This window comes from Syngnathus scovelli, chromosome 12 (genome assembly GCF_024217435.2).
Source record: "Syngnathus scovelli strain Florida chromosome 12, RoL_Ssco_1.2, whole genome shotgun sequence".
NCBI classification, from domain to species: Eukaryota; Metazoa; Chordata; class Actinopteri; order Syngnathiformes; family Syngnathidae; genus Syngnathus; species Syngnathus scovelli.
The window spans coordinates 12556005-12580592 of NC_090858.1; the positions used below are offsets into that span (position 1 = coordinate 12556005).

General features: G+C 44.9%; 1 protein-coding gene across 1 annotated transcript in view; it reads right to left on the reverse strand.

Annotated features, from left to right (window-relative positions):
• epas1b (endothelial PAS domain protein 1b) overlaps positions 1-23809 on the reverse strand; it is a 31752-nt gene extending 7943 nt beyond the window's left edge. Inside the window, exons 1-8 of the mRNA XM_049735142.2 lie at positions 23409-23809; positions 13430-13620; positions 5344-5480; positions 4159-4243; positions 3234-3355; positions 2824-3026; positions 1593-1699; positions 89-236 (exon numbers count right to left, since the gene is read on the reverse strand). Coding sequence (XP_049591099.1) covers positions 89-236; positions 1593-1699; positions 2824-3026; positions 3234-3355; positions 4159-4243; positions 5344-5480; positions 13430-13620; positions 23409-23434 — 1019 coding nt within the window. The 5' untranslated portion in view covers positions 23435-23809. The remainder of the gene's footprint in view (positions 1-88; positions 237-1592; positions 1700-2823; positions 3027-3233; positions 3356-4158; positions 4244-5343; positions 5481-13429; positions 13621-23408) is intronic.
• Positions 23810-24588: the final 779 nt, after the last annotated feature.

Genomic DNA, 24588 nt, shown 5'->3' on the forward strand with positions numbered 1-24588 from the left:
AAACGTCGGAGGATATTGAACGGTGAGCACGTTGGCAATTTGATGTTCAACACATTTTCCAGCGGGCGGTCATTCGCCGGCATCTCACCTGAGCACGTAGTTGACGCAGACGATGCACTGGGGCTGCGCGTTTCGGCCGTTGTAGATGACGGTGCCCTGCGTCTCCACCCACACAAAGCCGCCGCTCTTGGCCAGCATGCGGTACCGGCTGCTCACAGCCTGCCCTTTGCTGCATACTAACGAAAACAAACACAATCACACCAAAGCCGGCTCGAATTAGACACGTCCAAGTCCTTATTTCCTGTTGCAGCCCTGCACGTTGCACAGTTTTTGGCAGGAAGCGAATCGGGCCGTTTTGACAGGCTGCTTACTCGCTGGGATGGCCTCCTGCGTGGGAAAGGAGAGCCACCGTCGCCAATGCACACAAGCAAGCTCACTCACTTGTGGGGAGCTTTCAGGCAGTCAACAATTGACTTTGTTTTGGTAAGTGCATTGATCAGGGATATTTTACAGATTCAACTCTAACAATGGAAATTTGGGCGATTGTGTTGATCTCGGGCGTTCTGGCTAAAGTGCAAGCTCGGTCTGGTGACAAATAAAGAGCGGGACATTCCTTGCAGTATTCGCTTGAGGTGTGGGAAGGAAGCAGCCTTGAGAGGCACCGGGTCGTTGACCGACCATGAGGGGCAGAGGGAGGACCACGACGACAATGAGGAAGGAGAGGAGGGAGTTCAACAGAACCCACAGCCCAGGGGTCGGGAACCTATGGCTCGCGAGGCAGGTCTGGCTCATTTGATGATTGCAACTGCAGATTTCGGCTTTTCAGATAAGCTAACCCTTCGACGAAGAAGATGGTGGAAAGAAAAGAGATGATGAGTGTCGTAGATTTCAGGACGAAAGGACTGAAGAATTCGCCTTTGTGGAGCGAGCAGGTTCTGCGGTGCGCCTAATTTGCAATGACAAAATTGCATCGATGAACCGGTCGAATGTAAAGCCGCACATCGACACACGCCATGCTGCCTTTCCATCAAAATACCCTGCGGGAGACAGCAGGAAGAAAGCCTGCCAAGAGCTACTGAGCAGGGTGCAAGTTAGCCAGCAGCAACTCGGCAAGGTGACTATGATTCTGTTAGTTTTGATGGATCTTTAGCAATAGCCAGGAACGGAAAACCATTCACAGATGGCGAGTATTCTAAAGTCATTTTCACATCTTAAAAACATCAAGTCCAACCCACGATCACGTTTAACGGATGAAAACCTCAACGCTTGCATGAAGCTTACCCTCACCAAGTACCAACCAGACTACAAAGGAATCAGCAAATCCATGCAGCACCAGAAGTCACATTAATGGTGAGTATTATAACAACATTATTTAAAAGAATAAATTCTGAGGCTTATTATACTCACACATAAATATAAATAAATATATATACAAATAAATATATGGCTCTTACTGAAATAAATTTCTAAATATTTTGCTTTCATGGCTCTGAGTCAAAAAGCTTCCGGACCGCTGGCTTAGCCTCTAAGTTAGCACGCACTCAACAAGGAACACAAAGCTCGGAGAATGTGTGTGCATGTGTACGTCTTACAGTTGTGGTGGCTCTTGCTGACGCTGTCTGAGTCCAGAGCGTGATAGAAGTCGTAGACGGAGCGACCTAGCAGATCATTGGGGGAGTAGCCCATTAACTCGGTTACCCTGTAAAACATGCGCGCGCGCACACACGCACGCGCACACGCACACACACACACACACACACACCCACACACCCACACACCCACACACACACACACACACACACACACAAACACACAAACACACATACATGCACACACACGCGCACACACACACGCACATTCCAAATTCAGTTCAAGCCAAGCCCATTTAGGGGAAGCGGCAATTCTTGGCAGGTTTTCACTATAGCTAGATAAAACAGCAGCACCTAACTCGGCACATAGACAAATGCCACTATCCATAAACTTGCTTGCTGATGACGCACATCTTTTTGTCAGGAAGCACTTTTCATCCAGCGAGACCTTGTGTTGTGTGTGTGTGTGTGTGTGTGTGTGTGTGTGTGTGTGTGTGTGTGTGTGTGTGTGTGTGTGAGTGAGTGTGTGCGTGTGCGCGTGCATGTGTGTCCAGTAAAGAGCGCTGGAACTTTCAATAACCTCATTCACGTAATTGGACCCAGGATTTGGGCTACTATCAACCTCCCCAAAAATGATCTGAAAAGAAAAATGGGCCCTTGTTTGTAGCGGAGTCACGCAAACACACGCACACACACATTCTCGCCCAGAAGAAACCTTTGTCCTGCATGAGCAACTTGAAAAGATTAGAAGACGGCATGCACAAGCTTGTGTAACTCCAATCAGAGTGTGTGTGTGTGTGTGTGTGTGTGTGTGTGTGTGTGTGTGTGTGCCAGCAATAAGGGGAAAAAATCATGTCCACTGTTGCCACAGAGATACAACATCAAGGTGGATGACAAAAAATAAACACCTCTTCCCAAATAAATGAGAAAGGCTTCCACAATGTCTTTTCCGTTATGCTTTGCTCTGCCCAATCGGCCTTGCTTTAGACACCCACTGTCACTTTCGAAGCGCCGCACCTCAAGCGGATGCCTCCCTCCATCAAAGAAACAAACACCCTCCCTCCGTTTGAGTCAGCGGGAGCCACCGACCGACGTGACATCCACAAAAAATAAATGCCAAATAAATGCCTCCATGCGCGCACCAGGGGAAAGAAAGAAAGAAAACAGAGTCTTATTCGGAGTTTGTCAACACACTTGTGGACATTGAAGCAATAAAGTCGCCAGCAGTGCGCACCTGTCATCGCAGTAGGTGAACTTCATGTCCATGCCGTGTCGGCTCAGGAAGGTCCTGCTGTCGAGCGGTGCCTCCATGTTGGCCGGATGCGGGACGGGTCGGCACATGAGAAGAGTGCAGGTGAGTGCCGGCTCCTTGAATGCGCACGCCGGACGCTGCGGGGCACCCGTGTACATCTTCAGCTGGCCTGTGCAGTGCAGCACCTGCCGACAACAACAAAAAGATGGAGTCACTCGCAAAGCGCTTTGATTTGGCCGGGCGTGACTTCCTCTTCTTTCCTCGAGGGGGGGGGGCGTTGCACGTGAGGCCGTGCTTAGAGCTTAATGTTGCAAGTTCGCTACTTGCCATTCGTGCCGGCTTGATGCCAGACTCAGCTGGCACCATGCTATGCTGTCTATCTATGCTCTCACCTTCCAGCTGGCCGACTTGAGGTTGACGGTGCGTCCCCTGTTGGTCACTGTGCATTTCATCCGCATAAAGAAATCTCGCTCGGTGCTTTGCTCTTTGCTCTGCTTCCCGAAGACGCTGCCGCCTGGAAACAAACAAACAAATGAATTAAACAAAATTGAAGAAAGCGGAAGAAGGCATCACATGACTTGAATACGTCTCTCTTGTTTGTTCACACATCCTCCATTTTTTTTTTGTTAATAACAGATCTTCTTTCGAGTCAGTCTGTCAATGAATAACTTTGTTGAGGGCTACTTGCTATGGCCTTCAAATGAAATTAGAAGTTGAGTCAATTCATTATAAAAGATAAGGAAAACAACTCCTAATCCAGTTGCCTAAAAAAAAAAACACACACAAATCATGACCACCAAATGTTGACATTTTCTTGGTGTACAGAACAAAAAGAAGGCAAGAAATGAGAAAACAAGTCGTAAGCCGAGGCACTCGTAGTGACAGCGCACCAATCAAACAAAAAAAGCTTCATTTTCATCTTCTTGGACTTTTAGTAATCTATTGTCTGAAGAGCATCATTCCTCTGCAAGTGTGTGAAACTTTTGAGTGCGAGCGAGAGAAGGAAAAGAACTGAAACAAACCAGATTGCTCCGCTTGCGCTGCTGATAAGTCCCATCGACTGCGTATGCGCTCTGCTGTCGACATGACCTCTGAGCCCGCATTGGCACGACGCTCTCGTGAGATAGCTTACGTAACTCGTGTAGTTTTTTCCTTTTGACCCATGGGCACATTTGAAGTTGCCCCGATGAGCTGCCATGCAATATGATGATGTCGGTATATATGATGAGGCGGAGTGTGTGTGTGTTGCATGCATGCGTGCGTGCGTGCGTGCGTGCGTGCGTGGGTGGGTGGGTGGATGCGTGAGGTCTCACTGACTTGTCTTCAGGCTGAGGTTCTCCCTGATCTCTTCGTGGTCACACGGGTGCGTAAAGTCAAAGATGCTTTGGCCAGTCAACTCCACCTGACAACCACCACAAGAGAAACACATCACCGTCAGAGAGCGTGACAGAGCTTGCCGCGAGAGGGCGCCTCACTCCGTTGTTGCAATACACCAGAGGGAACTGCGATCTCAAGGGGATGGGCAGGATGCGGCAGACATTTTGGATCCTCAACAGCTGACGGCAAAAAAAGTGTCACAACAATGGCATGTCTTGACCGTTGCGAGCAGCTAAAAGCTGGTGTCATGAGGTTGACCGTGGCGCACCGTTAGGCAAGGAGTGCATTTCGAGTGCTTATCATTATGACCTGGCCTTTATGTTGGACTGCCCAAAAATAAGTGGATTGCGCTCTTTTGACTGTCTACTATGATGGCCTCATCGGCATTTGGACCTCAAGCACGGCTCTGTCTGGAGAAGAGACACCCAAACAAAGATAACCAAGGTGGCATAAAACATTAATGATGTGAAACGACATTTACAAAACAAACAAATGAACAAACAAACCCAAACGAGAATTGTTTGTCACAGCCATCAAAAAACGGTTGGGCCATGACGATGATGCTTGCTCAGCTCTTAAAAGTATAAAGGCGCTAATCTGTCTGCTGTTAAGACGAAATCGGATTATTTACTCAACTAGACTTTTAAGATACACGTAAACGCGTTAGGATACGAGCCAAATTAAATTTAGTTGGCCTAAAACAGGCGCAATGTTTTATTTTGGGGGGGTAAACAGATCACTGAGGGAGGAGACATTCTGCATGTGTTCACTGGGAGTCTTTGCAAAATGGATGGAATCCATACTGAAAAGTATTACATTAGCCATATATGCATTCAACAGATACTCTTAATTTTCGATTACCGTCAGTCTCGAGGTTTTGTCAAAAGAACAAATAATCGTACTGCCCAAGTAACAACAGAAAAGAATCCTTTTATTGCTTATTAAAATACTAAATACGATTAGAACATATAATACTTCCTAGTTAGCAGGAATAAAAGTACAGATTTAGGAAAATAAATGGACGGCATCCTTTTGCACGACACTGAATTAAGCATTTTGTAGTTTGAGGTGCTTCAATAAAGTGGCATTTCCACCTGACGGTGGCGCGTGTATGCGAGCGTGTACCTGTGTGAGGCCCACAAACTTGTTGATGTTCTCCGACAGGAAGATCATGTCGCCGTCCGACGTTACCACGGTGATGAAGCCCTCCAGAGACTTGAGGTACAAGCTGCTCATCTGTTCGTCATCGCTGCCATTGCAGCCTGAGGGCAGACACACGCGCGTGGGTTAGAAACGAGCTGCAGTTATCCTCCTCGCTTCAGATCAAAACAAATGCCTGCGCCGTTTCAATGTTCACGTGGGAACATTTGAAATCACAACCAGCCTGTGAGGAGAAGCAACATATTAGCTACAATTTGTCAAAGTAGCTCTTATTGTTCAGGGCCATTTGCTATAATAATGAGAATAATATGTGATAATATGCTTAGGTGACTGTATCCCCTGACAAAGTGAAGTCGGCTGCTTCTCAGAATTTGTTGTCTGGTGTGGATGTGCCCGTAAAGACTCACGTTCGGTTTGAAGAGGACGCAAAATATCGCATGTCGAAAGTTGCCACTTGCAAATCCAAAACGGACAGGGAAGCTAACATTTCTGCCTCCAACGCTCAGTTCGCATCCCACCGGCTGGCGTAGAATGCATTTCCCATGCCGGGAAAGAAACAGGAAGTCTTATTTTGTTTATCAAATTGCATATTTAGATCAGTTCAAATAATATCCATTTCGTAATTATGTTGTGCTTCAAGTTGTCTCCCTGGAAATGCCAAAAGGAAATTTGATGTTGTACAACGGATGAGGGCGGGGGCATTTGTTCGAGGGGAAGATCGCAGTTCCTCCAGTGCTTCCCTCCGATAAGACTTTTGGCTTCTCAAAGCTTCCAGCATAGCCAGTGGGGACTCGGACAGACTCAGATGGTGTTTGACGTCCCCCCCCTCATGGCGGGGGAGTCCAAGAGCTTTCCCACGGGGGAGACTCTGGGTCCGGTCCGGCCAGCGGGCAGGCAGCAGGCACCTTTAGCCTACATTCTTTGCCGTGATTAGTGGACATTTGGAGCCTGCTTTCACATTTCCTCTCTGTTGCTCTTGGGTTGCGTAAGTGTCTCGCTTGGACCACAACGGTTGGCAGGAGCACATCACCTGATCACTTAGCGCTTCCATGTCCAATCCGAGACGGGACATGCTTGACGACATCTTGACGGAGTTTAAGACAAGTCTTTGTCCACCAACATTGACCAGTGAGACCAGTGTGCTGCTGTCTGTCATCTTTTGAGGCACACGGCAACGGCCTAGCCTAGCCTAGCCGAGCTTCTTAATGAATATGTAGTTCCACATTTGACATTCAAGTTATATTTTTTTCAGTATGATACATTACAGCAAAAGCGAAAAGATGAGCAAATGGTCTGGAAATATGGGAGTAAATGATAACTACAAGTCCAGTATGCAGTGTGCGCGTGCGTGTTAGCATGTTGGCGCCACGTCGCGGGGCTGTTATGGCTAAGTGCAATAATGCCAGCAGTCGTCTGCCGTTGGGCAGAGTCCTCCACTTCCTTGCCAATCTCTCGTTGGATCTCGCTCACTTTTTAATCGCAACACTCATCTGGCAGTGTCCTCGCCTGCACTTTCTGCCCGCCCTGCCCTCTCTTATTCCCCCTTCCAGCCACCACATTCCCCCTGATCACCTGATTTGAGGGGAAATCCCCTCAAATTTAACCTTCAGGTCTGCGGTTGAACCACCAAAACGATGACAACAGTATTTATGCACCTGACTGAAAGCAGCGCAAACAGCAGACAAAACAATATACCGTATTTTCCGGACTATAAGTCGCTCCGGAGTATAAGTCGCACCAGCCATAAAATGCCCCAAAAAGTGAAAAAAAAACATATACAAGTCGCTCCGGAGTGTAAGTCGCATTTTGGGGGCTATTTATTCGACAAAATCCCACACCAAAAACAGTCATGAACGAGCAACAACAGGCTAAACCAGGTATGGGCAAACTACGGCCCGCGGGCCACATCCGGCCCACGGGACCGTTTAATCCGGCCCGCCAACCCTAAATAAATTGTATTATTAAAAAAAAATGTTTCGGTCATTTTGCCTGCAATGACTCACAAGTGCGTGTACGTACTCAGTAGTACGGAAATGGCGCACTCGCGCTCTATTTGCATCAGTGCCGAATTTAGAGCATGGGTTGTGACGACAGCATTCTTGTAATTTGCACGCCGAGCTTTCGGATACAGTTTTACGCTAAAGCCACCCACAAACCTTCCCCTGGAATCCTTCCATTAAAATGAGTCGCCCAAGGAAAAGCAAGGTGGACACTGAGTGCCGAGTGTTTAAAAAGAGTTCCCAATTTGGCTCGACGTACGCGACGTGACGTTCAGCCACATGAACATCAACCCGTCACAGATCTAGGTAAACGGACCAACACCTTGGATCTCTCCGAAGAATTGCTACAACAAATTTTACTCCAGACTATGACACACTAGCAAAAAAAGGGAGACCAACAACACTGTTCCCACTGAAAATGAAGGGGAGGCTTTCAAGTTTGTTGTAAAAAAATGCATTTTGAATATGATCTGTACAAATAGCAGGGATTGAAACTAGCGACCATTCTCATTTTCAAACAATGCAGGATGCTCAAGGACATTGATGCACCACCTATTTGTGACTAATCTTAACCTGTAAAGTTCTTAAGGCTTACTTTAAGGAAGTGTTTCCTATTTCCTCACCTCTGTTACCAGGTTTTGTGAGTTAAAACTCTGCTCTGATTTTCAGATACCCCTCACCGTGTTGCCGTTTTGATTACTTTATTTGGATGTATGCTTTCACCGATTCTTCAAGATGATATATTTGGTCAGAATGTTTGCCGTTTGATGTGATCTCATAAAATAAACATCTTTCATTAATCTGATCTCCAGGCACTGAAGTGATGGAGACTGTTATTCATAATAACAGTGTTGTATATTATGAGAATCACTGATAGCAGTTTTTTAGGGATTTTTTTTTTAATGCTGTTAATAAATGCATTTGTTTTCAAAAAACTTTTTTTGAATATCCATGCTTTACTACCTACTAAAGGCCAAAACCTTTTATGCAATGACCTTTACAGGTCGTTTATATTACTTCACACAAACACTACATCCATCTGCTCCTGGTTCGGCCCCCCGGTCAAAATTTAGAACCCAATTCGGCCCGCAAGTCAAAAAGTTTGCCCACCCCTGGGCTAAACGATAGCAACAACAGGCTAAACGATAAGTATGCTAACGTGACAAACACATACAAAGAGCTGAGAACGGGCCTGACGTAACATATAGAGTGATTAAGGACAACTATCACATGAATATAACATGTTTATAAAACCATCGGTGTCACTCCAATTCATTAAATAGCAACAACAGGCTAAACGATAGGTATGCTAACGTGACAAACTCAAACAAAGAGCTGAGAACGGGCCTGACGTAACAGGACAACTATTATATGAATAACATGTTTATAAAACCATCGGTGTCACTCCAATTCATTAAATAGCAACAACAGGCTAAACGATAGGTATGCTAACGTGACAAACACAAACAAAGAGCTGAGAACGGGCCTGACGTAACATATAGAGTGATTAAGGACAACTATTACATGAATAACATGTTTATAAAACCATCGGTGTCACTCCAATTCATTAAATAGCAACAACAGGCTAAACGATAGGTATGCTAACGTGACAAACACAAACAAAGAGCTGAGAACGGGCCTGACGTAACATATAGAGTGATTAAGGACAACTATTACATGAATAACATGTTTATAAAACCATCGGTGTCACTCCATTAAATAGCAACAACAGGCTAAACGATAGGTATGCTAACGTGACAAACACAAAGAGCTGAGAACGGGCCTGACGTAAAATATAGAGTGATTAAGGACAACTATTACATGAATAACATGTTTATAAAACCATCGGTGTCACTCCAATTCATTAAATCCATCGATCGTTCTTTGTCAACAATGGGTGCGCGCGGCTGAGGGCGCTTGCACTTCAAAATATTCCACAGGCTCATATAACGATAAACTATATTTCCAATAACTATAATATAAGCCAATAATATCAAACCATCCGTGCATTTTAAATCCATTAAATCCATCGATCAAATTCCTCGTCCTTTGTCAACATCGCCGCGCGTGCGCCCTGACGTCAGCCTCGTCTTTATTTCACAGATCTAGTATATAACTATATTGTAGCGTTAACAAAGTACAAGGATAGACGTGGGTTTGGTAAACGGCTCTTTATTAAACAAAACAAACTTTCAAACGTGTGGCGGCGTGGACTTCCAGACACGAGAGCTCCATGGCATAGGACCGGGCGTGCGTAATGGCCATGTCCGAGCCCCACGCACCGTTCGCGGACAGCCACTCGGCCGAGCGCCGGCCCCCGACTCAGTAGAGCAGGACCGGGCGTGCGTAAAAGCCATATTAGTTTTTCAAACCTTCTATGTCACTCCAAATCCTTAATTCCTTCTAACTCTTTGTCCTCCGTGTCACTTAGAAATGATCACCGCTAATGATGCCGGTAGTCCTTACGTAGGTACGTTTGTCCTTTATGTAAACAACCGCCGCGCCGCGCCACTGACGTCACTTGAAATAGTAATCCATTGGTACATCACGGTTCTCCAAACTTTCTTTCTGCTGCTCGATTACTGTTTTCAGCTGCATATTTTACAACTTGAAGTTTGTAACCTGCAAAATATGAGTATCTTTTTGGTGCCATTTTTCTTAAGCCCACCCAGTTGATGAGTCACGGCCAACGGTGAAATTTAGAGCGCCCTCATCCAGTTTCGTCTGAAAATATAATTTTTTTCAGATGTAGTTTTTTGTTTTGTTTATTTGGTTGTTTCATCAAAGTCAAAGTCTGCTTTATCGTCTTTTTTTTTCATATACTAAGACACACAAAGAGATTGAAATTACGTTCCCACTATCCCTCGGTGAGATAGTACACATATGCATACAAGCAACACAAAAAAACCAAGAAGGAACAAACAATGAATAAATAAGAGTGTTGAATAAATGATAAATAAACAAATAATAAATAATAATAATAAATATAAGAAGAGCAAAAATGGAGCAAGTGTACATACAGCAGACAGTGGACTTGGATATGGTGCTTTAAAGTGTTAATTGCTTTATTTGATGTTTTCTCTACTTTTTATGTTTTGAATATGTTCAAGATAAAGATATAAAAGCATGTGAAGTGATCAACTATACTAAAAATAACATGGGAAATGGTCAACTATACTTGTAAGGAAGTGATGTCTTAATGATCAAGTAAAAATTAGTGAAAAAAAACCCATATACAAGTCGCTCCAGAGTATAAGTCGTCCCCCCACCCAAACTATGAAAAAAAAACGCGACTTATAGTCCGGAAATTATGGTAGTCCACTTGCCACATGGTCCAATTGATCTAAGAAAACCCCCAGCAAAGACACAGGACAATGCATTCGAACAAGAATGCATTCATTTAGCAAAATCTACATTTAAGACCACTTGTAACTTGAAATAATTTAATTTCCGTTTGTGAAGGCCAAGGCAAAGACTGATTGAATCCACACAGGTGAAGCGGCCAACGCATACATTTAATTGGTTTGGCATCAAAACTATCACCACGTAAAATAAAACGAAGCAGACAACTCAAAATAAAGCTCAGCTGGACGTCCACGCTGACGCTTTCAGGAATGTGAGAACAATAGCGCTCGTTTTGATCCAGTTTAGGAATCAAAATAACACAGAGGAGGAAGAAGTGGCGACTTGGTGGCTGACAAATTGCGTGCGTGTGTGCGTGTGCTTCCGTCCCACAGGCAAGCGTAAGCCCCACGTGTACGTGTACGAGTCCTAAGCATGGCTCCAATGACATTTCTTCCCATCTTTTGCACGTCACTCCTTTCACAACTTGTGCTGTGAATTCAATGCAAATGGGTGATGCACAAAACATGACGGGGCACTTAAAGCATGTTTGTAAATTCTTCTGTTTTAAGTTTTACTCATTCAGTTGTGGTCTATATAAAGTGGACCAGCGATGCTTGTGTCTGAATTCCTCGTTTTGATAGCATCACAGGTCCCTCTTTTATACTTGTTCTTAAGTGCAGCTGAGAGCAAGCCGTTTTGGTGCGGTCTCTTTAAATGCAAATGAGATACTTCACACCCCACACCCTCCAGGTGGCAATGTGTGCACCTCCCTTTCCTGTCGACATATTTGTAGTTTTTTAACCGAGGTAGCGTTTACTTGCGCCGCAAACTTCTGGATTGATTAAAAGATGTGAACAGTAAAAGTCTTGTCCATATAACCATACATAACACGTAACAAAATAAATCCCCTCACAATATTTATGAACACGTCTCGTAAAAGAGCACTGCAGTCAAGTTAACCAGTAAGCTAATGTTAGCGTTAGCGAGAAGCTAACCGATGCATTCAACACATTATTGTGTCACCCAAGAATAACACAGCACCTTCGATGCAATTCATCTGACATAACTACTCAAAATACGCCCACAAGGAGTGAAAACGCAGTGCACAGCTCTAAAATCAGTAAGACTGAGGCTAATGCTTTGAAAAAGAGTGCATAGACACGCAATATTATTAAAGTGAAATACAGTTTAATATTTTCTTTCATCTCAAGCTTACCGCTTTACTGTTTAGTTTTAGTTTATTGTTTAGCACATATTATTATAGCAATAACAGTGCAAAGGAGGGAGACGAAGCCTAGGGCTTATATATATATATATATATATATATATATATATATATATATATATATATATATATATATATATATATATATATATAAGTAAATAAACAAAAGCATAACAAGCTAAATATTAATTTGTCATATTTATATATGCATATATACGAGTGTGTATGTATACATACATAAACAGATACACGATACAAAAATAAACAAGCGAAACAAAATAGACACTTAATGATGTTGAAGCAATCAAAGAGACACCAGATAGGAATAGCTAAAAGGGAACAGAAGAACTGTAAACAGAAAATAACAAAACAAAACAAGGAAGAATCTGAGTCAAAATTGTGGTTTAAGTTGATGATCATAGTATGGATCAGCTGAGTGTGGTGGAGTAATTATGGACTGGTAGGATCATGAGTGGAGAAGGTGGTGTTTCAGGTGCTTTGTAAAAGCAGCCTGTGCAGATATGGATCGGATATGGATTGGTAGCTTATTCCAGAGTGAGGGTCCTCTAAAGTGGATATTATATTGATGGCGTGATGTTCGACAGAAACTGCGTCTGTCGTTTCCATAGATTGAAAGAACTGAACCATCAACAAAACAAAGTCTTTTGGCGAATACTTCTCTATACTGACAAAAGATTTCTGAAACACTCGTCTTTCAACAAGCAGGACTTTGCCCACAGATGTGGAAACACTGCTTGAAAAAATTAATTTGACCAGGCAATGAGTTGTGTTGATTGATACATCCAACCACGGAACATTTTGATCTCTCCACTTCGCTATTCTTGAGTTGTTTGGACTACAAAAGTCTCTCAGAGTAATCAAGAATTTGCTAAACCGTTTAGCCACACCCATTACCTTGTTTGGTAGTTCCGCCCCAAAGGATGTGACGTAATAGATAAAAATACAACAGAAAATGGAAAAAAACTCAACGGAGTAAAAAATAGCCCCCAAACAGATCATAAAAGTATCTCTGCAACACCTGGAGGGATAGATGACACTTTTCTACAATCTTGGAGACTCCAAGTAAGCAAAAAAAATTTATTCTCCATGATATGTCTCACGTAAGCACATATAGCCGCCCGCTCCTGTCCTAACGCATTGCAAACACGCAGCCGACGTTTTCTTCACCACACAGTCTGTCTTTGTTGGCACAAAAGCTACATGATTTAAAGTTGGCCGTTTTTGAGCCTCACTTTTCTTTCCCACTCAGGTTAAGAGTCAACCTCGCCACCACCTTCCAATTCCATCGGGGGGTCGGGAACAGCCTCTCTGTCCGCCCGTCTATCTGCTTGATGTCAACTGACTCCTCCCCCCACGAGCCGCAAACGGCCTTGTCACCTGTCAAATTGGAACGATTGCAAGGCGTACCTGTGGCAAACGGCCTTGTCATCTGTCAAATTGGAACGATTGCAAGGCGTACCTGTGGCAAAGAGTCGTCGCGTGCGCAGAAAGCTGATGGCGAGCCTCATGATGGATGCTTTGTCCAGGTGAGCGCTGACGCTGTGCGGCAGCGGGAGCTGGTGAGCCAGCTCGTAGAAGACTTCTGTTTCTTTACTGCGGCGGCAGCGAGCGGCGTCACGAGACTTCTCCTTACGACGCTCCGAGCTGCTCCTAAGTGACACAAGCACCGACAATGACACGTTATGACGGTTCGTTCTTGCATTTCAAAACTGTCAGAAGCATCCAAATGAATCTTTTTGTGTGGCGCCGTCAATGTTGTGACTGGCTGCACACGCAACACGGCCGCCGCCATCAAGAAATGCACATGACGGAGAGGACACGACCTGTGGACCTGGGCAACAATGCTCACGCTTTAATTGCGTGCATCCATTGTATACGTACATAGTCGCAGGATGCCTAACAATGGGCTGCCGATAGTGGCGGCTGTGGCTCCTGGTGTGGCCGCCCACTCTTCTGATGTGCCCACCCGCCAGCCGGCCAATTCCTGTCTGCAAGCTTAGCAAGTGACCAAGTGATCACGGGCAATCCGGTGAAAAGCTTCCTGTTTTGCGAGTGTGGTGAACCCCAGGGCTCTGATCCCGACCCACTCGCGATGGTGAAAATCGGTTTTACATTTACCCGCAGGCAATTCTGGGCTCAGAGGTCAAAGGTCGACACACACATTTTTTCAGTTTTGTACACTTTACATTGTAACAGGTTAGCGGTACCGTCTCTGATCAGTATAAAGTTTCTCAGCTACAAAAAAAGGTCAGCTAGAAAACATCAGCTAACAGCTACCGTCCAACCCAAACAGTGAGCTACATTTAACTGCGGTGAAAGTGATTTACAGTAATAATAACAGTCTGTTGTTACGTGGTGGTAGACAATAGGCTGTTTAAGCTAGGTACTTACAAGGACTGCCTTCTGATAAATGGGACAAAAATACAAAACAAAACAAGTTAGAGAGTTTCCACCTTCTGAGCAGAGCTCAGCAAATCACAACATTGCTAACTACTTTGTGCGCAATTATCAACATTCAGTTAAAGGCAGAGCAAGATGAACTTTGAGCCGAGTTATCTGCCAGATGTGGAACTTAAGCACATTCCAAATTGACAATCAGCGTGTTCTTGCTTCGACAGACAACAACGTAGAGTGCTTCATCAAAAAGACTTTAACCAAATGCCAGTGTTTGATCAAGTTTCATTCATTCATGAACAGGGCAAACTCTCCTGGAGCCTCGTGACTTGGCAACTACAAAAATGGCTGATGGAAATTGAACAGAGTTGCTTAACGTGGGAGTGACGGAGTGACACTGGCGTCGTGTGTGTGTGCGTGCGCGCGCGTGCTTGTGTGTGTGGAGGGGAGCTAAAGCTGCCTTCACGTCCTCTGGTAAATAAGTAAATACCAATGAACAAGGTTGCATTTTTATGCACTTACAACGACTTTTCAGACAAATTATACTATTTCTAGTCACAGTGAAGTGGTGGGTGGGGGTGTTATTTATGTTATAGTTATTTGGATAACTGTCAATGTTACGTCAGGCCCATTCTCAGCTTTGTGTTTGTCACGTTAGCATACCGTATCGTTTAGCATGTTGTTGCTCTTTCATGTCTGTTCTTGGTGTTGGATTTTGTTGAATAAATTTCTCCCAAAATGCGATTTATACTCCAGAGCGATTTATATACCGTAATTTCCGGACTATAAGCCAAAATTTTGGACCCTGCGGCTTATAGTCAGGTGCGGCTTATATAAGATTTTTTTCGTGATTTTTGTGATGACTTGATCACTTTTACTCTTAACACTATTATATACAGTAAAAGCTACAAAACAAACTGACAAATAACTCGTTTTCAAATCAGACGAGTAATAACTAGCCAAATATTTTAAAAAAAGATATTAAAAGTGAAGACAATTTGCAATTCTAGTAATGACACACGAATTTGATGCACAATTTGTCTTCGCGGGCCACATAGAATGATGTGGCGGGCCGTATCTGGCCCCCGGGCCTTGAGTTTGACACCTGTGCTCTAAACCCTTTCTCTTACTCTGCCATGTCACTCAGATATTACACAAAGCAGTGGCGCTGTTTGGACCATCTGCATTGTATTAAAATCCAATCAATCAGCATTTAAATTCAATTCTTCTGACATTTTGCTCACCAAAAACAAGTTGTAATGAATGTGAACTTTTAATGCATTTTATTCAGAAGGTTACTTTGAACCTTAAACGGCGGCGCGGCGTACTTATGGATTTTTACGGCCTCCGGCCTCCAGGGGGCGATCTAGCAGGAAGCAAGAGTGACACAGGCGAAGAAGAGATAATGCGCCGAAGAAGACGTGCTAGTTTGTGTTTACATTTCGTACATCACGCAGAACGCGATCAAGACGGACATTACTGAAAGGAAGCCTTTATACACAAACCGTCATCATGGGGGACAAAAGAAATGCATATGATGCCGCTTTTAAGCCAAAGGCAGTCGATGTTGCTGACATTATCTTGTGTCTACTCTGGGGCGTACTTATGGATTTTTACGGCCTCCGGTCTCCAGGGGGCGCTCTAGCAGTAAGCAAGAGCGAGACAGACGAAGAAGAGATAATGCGCCGAAGAAGACGTGCCAGTTTGTGTTTTGATCGTCTCGCGCATCACGCACACACCCGCATTCACACAAAGACAGGAAGCTTTTATACACAAACCGTCATTATGGGGGACAAAAGAAATGCATATGATGCCGCTTTTAAGCCAAAGGCAGTCGATGTTGATGACATTATCTTGTGTCTACTCTGGAGCGTACTTATGGATTTTTACGGCCTCCGGTCTCCAGGGGGCGCTCTAGCAGGAAGCAAGAGCGAGACAGACGAAGAAGAGATAATGCGCCGAAGAAGACGTGCTCGTTTGTGTTTACATTTCGCGCATCACGCACACACCCGCGTTCACACAAAGACAGGAAGCTTTTATACACAAACCGTCATTATGGGGGACAAAAGAAATGCATATGATGCCGCTTTTAAGCTATACGTGTCGCTTGCTAGTTTAATGTAATTTAGCGCTTCGTGCATGACTAAGATTAGCATGAACAGACCCCTTTCACACTCGAAGAAATGCATAAAACCGACGACGAAAGACAGACTGAGAAAGTGTGAGGCGAAGGATATCTAACGCTATTCCAATCGGACACTAAGGAGGAAGACTTCGATGGTTTCAGTGCACAGGAGGAAGATGAAGACGGCTCTTTTTTTTTTAATTTTACTGGTATCTTTTTTTTAACCAGCCCTGTTAGTGCTGTGTTACCGCCGCGTCTCAGTGACTTTGCTGTGTTACTTCCGTGTTGCTGCGGTATTACTGCCGCGTCACAGGCAGTGTTTGGATAGAAATGTTAAGGTATGTTATTAAAGCTTTAAAAAAACTTTCTGTGTTCAGTCTTTCTTTGCTAATAACTCGCGTGCACACTTCCGCGTTGCTGCTGCGTCACAGGCAATGTTTAGAAAGACATGTTCAAGTATGTTATTAAAACGTAAGGCTTTCTATGTACTGTCTTTTTTTGTAAAAAAAACTCGTGTGCACGTGCGGCTTATAGACCGGTGCGGCTTATGTAAGAAAAAAACTGAAATATCCCTGAATTTTAGCTGGTGCGGTTTATAATTCGGTGCGGTTTATAGTCCGGCAATTACGGTATGTTTTTTTTCACTTTGTGCATTTTATGGCTAATGCGAGGTATATTCCGGAGCGACTTTTAGTCCGAAAAATATGGTACTTTTAAAATCACTAATTCATCTGCTAGCCAAGATGGCTCGCGCGCACACCCTCAACATGTGTAATTTTGTATATTTAAGTCTTTGTCTGCGCAAGTTGTCTGTGTTTGACATTAAATATGTTTGGTAACCATATCGCCCCAGCTGACTCATGCTGAAATGACGGCACATAGGCATATTCGGGTTGACGTATTTATAACGTAACATGGCAGAACAGTGATAGCAAACGGACAAATCTATAATTGCTCCGGTTGCATCCGCCTCGAATGCAAAATATTTCCACACACCACTCTTTGAGCAACTTGGCTTCTTAACAAGCCGGCGTGTTGTACTTCCACTCCCACTTGCTGAAGGCATTGTTATGAAAGACCGAAAGTTTTCTTCTTCTTCAGCGCCGTTGACTGCTCCCCCGTGCTGCTTGCATGCGTATACTGCCCTTCAGTTCCGGCAAGAATCGACACAGCTTGCCGAGTGAAAAGTTAAATATTCTGTACCACAAAAAAGCAGGTATCGACGTATTTTTTGCGTGTTGGTACCAAATTGGTACCGAAAGTATCGGTTCTTGTGACAACACTAGTTCCTAGGGCACTAACATAATATTATTGAGAAGCAGTGATTCATTGTCACACACAATCACATTAAGGGCCTACCAATGCCAATGCCAATGCCAATGCCAATGCACACACACACTCAGTTTTACTTTATCACACATGTGTGCATGCTAACGTTCATGTGAAACATCATCGCCCTTTCACCTGCAAGGTGCCACCAGCCAGCGCTTTGCTGTTTACATTCAAACGCACACACATACACACACACACACACACACACACACGCACACACATGCTGTGTGTGTGTGGTTGGCCTCGGGAAGGTTGCGTTACAAAGTCATGTGTGTGAACACACATTTATTAGTAAGAGAGCTGTGCGTGTGTTTAAGTTGTTGCCACACTTGTTTTCGGGCGAGAAGAAAGTTAAACAAAATGTCAGAAAGTGATGCCAAAACAAGACTGCCTTGGATTCAAAATGGCTGTTGGGGTCCAAAGCCTGACAGGCCGATTCCAAAAGCGATACGGTTACATACTTTGCATAGTCAATTTTTCCCCTTTACTGCAGTTCATGTTTCTGCTGTGCAAAGCATGGTGACCTTTCATGCACATTTTCAAAACAAAAGAAAACAAATGTACCGTATTTTCCGGTAAGGCGTATTTTTCGTGATTTTTGTCATGTCTGATACACTTAAACACGTTAGTGAAAAGGTTGTGGACTGCTGTTGTGTGGTACTGCTTTGCTGGGCGGAGGAATATGTGACCAGACACACGGTCACTGGGGAGAAGAGTGGTGTGTTGATCGCATGTCCGTCCGCCAGGCAAATAGTGCCGTACAATTGACACGAACAAGAGACAGAACGAGATCAAGACGGACATTACCGGAGAAAGGAAGCTTTTATTCACGAACCCTCATTATAAGAGGGGGGAGGGGGAGACAACAGAAATGCATATGATGCCGCTTTTAAGTTAAAGGGAGAGATTGGCTCTTAATGAAGGGAGAGATTCAGCTCAATGAAGGAAAGAGAGCTGCTGAAGCTACTGTAGCTGTTACTTCCGGCCACTAGAGGGCGTTGGGCTATTGTTGACGACATCTTGTTGCGTCACCCTTTTTAGTTTTTTTATCCAGCTTTATGTGTAGCTCATATCGCATTGCCAATTTTTCCCCTGTCAGTGGTCCCATTTTATTTATTATTAGTTGTGTGTTGCTAGTGTTCCCTGCAAATTAAGTTTATTATAGTCGTCGCTGAGATTTAGGCATGTTTGTATGTTTGCAGAGCTTCTTCTTCTCTGTCATAAACGTTATGTTAATAAAACGTTTGCGTCCTCAAAGAAGTATCTCTTTTCTAACAATCCCCTTTGTGTACATTCTCTTACAAATGATAATTACACATTAAAACACCTGCTGCTTATAGTCCGGTGCGGCTTATATATGAACACAAGATTTTCCCCTCATTATAGCTGGTGCGTCGTATAATCAAGTACAGTTCATTGTCCAGAAATTACGGTACTTGAATTGTGGCAGAAGTAAGCAGCACTCGCCAGACTGCCACCCAGTGAATAAAGAAACCAAGGCAATATTGCACAACAAAGAGCGCGTACGCGCACGCACACACACACACCTTTCCTTGCTTACAGTTGGCCTTCCTGCAGCGGAGGGCCTGTCCGACAAACAAACACCGTAACAATACAAGTTTGGCTAATCTGTGATCCCATAGAACACGCCGTTCTGGAAACACACACACACACACACACACACACACACACACACGCACGCACACACACACACACGCACGCACGCACGCACGCACGCACGCACGCGCGCGCGCACGCGCACGCGCACACGCACACGCACACGCACACGCACACGCACACACACACACACACACACACAGTCACAAACACGCACGCAGTTGCACAGTGCACGCACGCAGTCACACAGTACACATAGGGACAGAGACAAAAAGCCATCCCACTCTGGGGCCCCATATTGAGCTCAATCAGGAGACTGATGACTGTGATAGGCCATGAAAGAGACGAAAAGTGCGCACATACAAGCGCGCACAAATAAACAAAGCTACTCGGCGGACCCAGGCGATTGAGGCGAGCACAGAGGCAATGGATAGAGGCGGGGGGTTGAAGGGAAGGGAGCACAGGTGGCCTTTGCAAGCCTAACGAGTCGGAATACCAAACGAGAAGCCAGGAGGGCGGAGCAAGGAGACATCAATATACACACTCATGCACGAGCACACTCGCTCACAATCTCACTTTCACTCATTAATTCACTCATTCACTTGGTCAGATGTGCGCGCACACACACACACTGAACAGGTTTTTCGCCAAGGCGCACACACAGTAGCATCCTTGGCGATTCTGTCCCACCAACGATTCCTTTCAAAGTTAATCGTCTAAGGCGAGAATCTGGCACCATCACACAACAACTGGGCCGACAAGCAATGCTTACTTGAGTTGAGTCGTTTGTTGTCCCTGGTTGGGAAGGAACAAAATCGGGCCAAGAAACAACTCGACTGTCTTTGTGTGCCCCACGGCTCTTTGATCGACGTCTCACCGGTGACGACACATTGATTAGCTTCAGAAAAGTCGTTGGGCCGTCATTTACAGCCAGCCAGACTTCTTTGGGGGCTGTGCACACATTCCGAGGTTGCACACGTGTACAAAGTCTGGATGGGAGAATGCGCAAAGCTGGAAGGTACGCACAAGAGGCATGCGGAGGGGAAAAAAAAAAAGGATTGATGCTATTACTAGCGCTAATGGCGCCCTGTGTAAAAGGAGGCCTTGGCATGGGAAGGCCGCGTCATCGTTATTGACTTGAGGCCTGCGCGCTCGGCTCGCTATTTCTATTGCCTTTCCTGATTGTGAGCGCACGTTGAAATCTTCTGCCCGCTGGTGGGGAACATGTGACGTAACCGCGGTAACAAGATGTTCCGCCAAAAACATGACAACATCTCCCACCGCGGACTGAGGCTGTCTTGTTAATGGGTCCAGGCCGGCTGCTAATTAACATGTCAGGTCACATGACATCAGCCTCAAAGTGTGCGTGCGTGTACATGTACGCGAGAGAGGGAGAGTCCAGGAGAATCTTGTAATATACTACGCGAACAGATACAAACAGACCGGCATGGCAAAAGTAGTTTTTCAGATGACAGTTTCTTAAGCAATAACCCTCGTTTGGGATTGTTTGATGATAGAGTAGTCAAACAACGAAACGCAGGCCGGTGTTGAATGTTGGCCAACTGGATCGGCCGTCCGTCACCTTCGCCTGGCTGCATTGCAACTTTCCGTCAACCCGCTCCACTTTCTAGCCACTCGACCAGCGTCACGCGACACTTTTCATGTTCTGACCTTGACGTTCAACTCACGCGCGGGAAACCAAAGGGATTTGTTTGATAGGAGTTAAAAATAGCACGGCTGGAGTCTGACTCGTTTCAGCCGCCGGAGGACGCGCAGGGCAGGGCAGGGCACGCTTAGCGCAAGAAATGGCGGCGATCAGTCAGGGAGCGACGGACAAAAAGGATACACGGACAGAGGGAGCGTGAGTCGGCCGTAGATGTATGGTGGCAATGGTCATGTGACGTCCAGCTCGGATGAGCGCCAGCTGAGCGTCCAGACTACAAAAGAATGGGCTACAAATCAGATCCACATACCGAACCGCCTGCGACAGACATTGGAACTACAGCAGAAAAAAATCTGATGCAGGTCACACAAGACAAAAGGCTCGGTCAAAAGGTGCGAGATATTGTGACAATCATGTCAAAAGCTGCAAAATATCAAACCAGAGGGATGTAGTAGGTGCAGTTTTAGACGCCACCAGGGGGAAGAATAAGCTCCCTCGTGAAAGGTGGGGACAGGTGAGGCAGCTTGTTTACCTGCAGTTTGACCACAAGCACAAAACCAAAGTGTGGCCAGCCGGCAGCCCTTTCTGGATGGGCGTCAAACTCCACATCATCTCAGCAGACCGCCAGCAAACTTTCCACCATTTGACTCTTGCTAGCGTTAGCGGAGCGACTGTAAGTTAGCATACTGAGTCCACTGATGAATGCACATTTGCTGGCCTGCAGCTTGCCTAAAATGGCCGAAGGTGCTGACGAGGAAGAGCAGCAGGCCACAGAATGTATGTGTTGGGCTGTTCTATATACAGCCCCCCCCCCCACACACACACACACACACACAGACACACGCACACGCTCACACACACACACACACACACACAGACACACACGCACGCACACACACACGCACACGCTCACACACACTCGTGGCTCGATGTCAGTCGGCTGCAACACGCACGCCACAGTGACAACGTGAATGTGTGTCTTTAAAGAACAACAAAGACCAGGGCCAAGATGACGACCAATAAGACGACGACGATGAAGATGATGTCATGGACGTCAGGACAAAGTGAACCAGAAAAAAAGCAAGCACATCACAGCCACAAATTCCATCAAGACGCTTCCTCACGAGCCCCTTCCGCCTGCTCGCCCCCTCACCAAAGTCTGTCATTTCCCCTCTTTCCTTTTGTTCATCTTGAGCCTTGTGTGCAAATTGGTTGCACACGGAGGCCACGCAGCGTTTGCCAGGCAAAGGCCTCGACATCCACACAATTTTCCCACGCACACACATTTCGACAGCCACAAGTTTACTGCTCAAACGGTTCGACGTTTTTTAATTGCCACATTTTTGTCCGCATCCACACTTTTTTCCAGTGAAGTGGTTCAATACCCACACAAACCCTGTTTACGCACAAAGGTTCAACAGCCGCACTTCTGAGGGTTGAATATCCCTTTTTTCCTCCCCAGGTGATAGGGTTCAACATCCACATCACTATTCCATGAAAGAGTTTGACACACACGCGCACCACACACGCGCACACGCACGCACATACACACACTGACTAAAAATAGACCTGTCAACTTTACCTTTCAATAATTTAAATGCACAAAGCCATAAAGACACTGTTATTCAGCCTTTTCTTTTTCCTATTTTACCCCACGAGGGAGATTTAACGTCACATTTAAAACAAACAAAAAAAATCAAGAAATTAAATTAATAATGTAACTGCAACCACCATCTTAGAGAGCAAAATAGTATGTATGTATATTTGCGGCCACTCTGTGACAATAAAATGAATGTTTTAGTGATTATATGGAGGGGTGGTTGCACATTTGCACATTCATTTAGCAATCAAATTAACTATTGCATCAGAAGCTTTCAAATCAGAAAAATGCAAGTAACACTAAATGAGTGCTGGACCCCCTAAAGAAGAGTTTGCGTTTGGTATTCGAATGAACTCAGATCTGAATGTAAAATAAGCATCGTGATGCAACGCTGCTGCAAACTACAAAAACAATCAACCGACTGATTACATCGTCATTACTATTAAACGTCACGGCAAGGATTGTAAAGTCCGAAAATTCGTGTTGCTTGGATTGGGCAGGTGCCCAACATAATCAAGTGTCCGGCGCCAGCCGGGTCTTTGAAACGAACTTCACTTTGTGCCTTGGAAAAACTTTCACTTTCAACTTTCCATCTCCACGTTCGAGCATTAAAGGCCACCTCAGGTTATTTGAAAACGAACAACAGCCGTCGACACGTTTTACAAGTAGAACATTTTAAAGAAAAGAAAAAATCTATGTCGTCTTACCTCTTCTTCTCCTTGTCTGCTGTCATCTTATTAAGGACAACAATTGCGCCCGAGTGTCCAACCCAACAAAACCAAAAGAAAACAAACAAACAAACAAACAAACAAACAAACAAACAAACAAACAAACAAACAAACAAACAAACTTCAAGGCAAGAACACAAAGTGCGTGCTGATCGCAGGCTGAAGAGTGAAGGTGAGTCGGGCAGCAGCAGTTCGACGGACGGACGCTCGCTTGGGGATCCGGGCAGAGCCGTACAATCTCGGAGCACTGCCGAGGATTGTACAGCCTCTCCCCGCAAAGGAGTTCCACAAGGACCGCTGGAAAAATCAAGCTGACGTCCGTACGCTTGGCCACTGATTGCACTTTGCCACTGACAAACTGACTGACGGAGCGAACGACTGGCAGTGGAGTTGCAGCTCCTCAGCGCTCATTGGCTACAAATCACAGGAAGGGAACGCCCCCATCTAGCTGGCCCTGCCTCCAAAGACCTGCACTTCCATCTTTTTCAAGCCACAGGTAGCAGGAGGCTAAACTTGAGTTGTTGTTGTTGTTGTTGTTGTTGTTGTTGTTGTTGTTGTTGTTGTTGTTGTTGTTGTTGTTGTTTTTATATACATATTTTAAAAAGGTCACAAAAAACGTTTTTTATTAAAGGAAAAACACAAGACCAATTTTACCTGCTTTATTACCTGCTTTACCTCTTCATGGCAGACTTATCTCTACCTCCAATTGGAGCGCGCATGTCAGGTTGTTAGTACATCTGCTTTGGATCTTTTTGTTCCGGTAGGATATCTGATCTCCCAGCTTGGTTTGCGATTTGAGCTTTTGGGGACGATGCCAGTGATTGGAACAGAAGTTTTACAAAATGCGGTTGGCGAGCAATAAAAGCGTGCAGGAAAAACAACTCGACAAGTTTGTTGATCGTGACGTCATGGGAGTTTGTCAGCAAATGAAAAATCACCTCACATCCACATCGTATGGTACACCAAACGGTGTCAAATGAGCAAATATGATGTAAAGACGCCACAATTGGAGTATACGACGCAAAATATGATATCAAAGGTCACAAGAGCGGTGGAAAGAATATTAAATGTGCTCAAAAAACTATAAACGGTAACTATGCAATATATTCATATTGTATATAAAATAAAATAAGTGGCTTAAAGGCATGAAATATAAAAA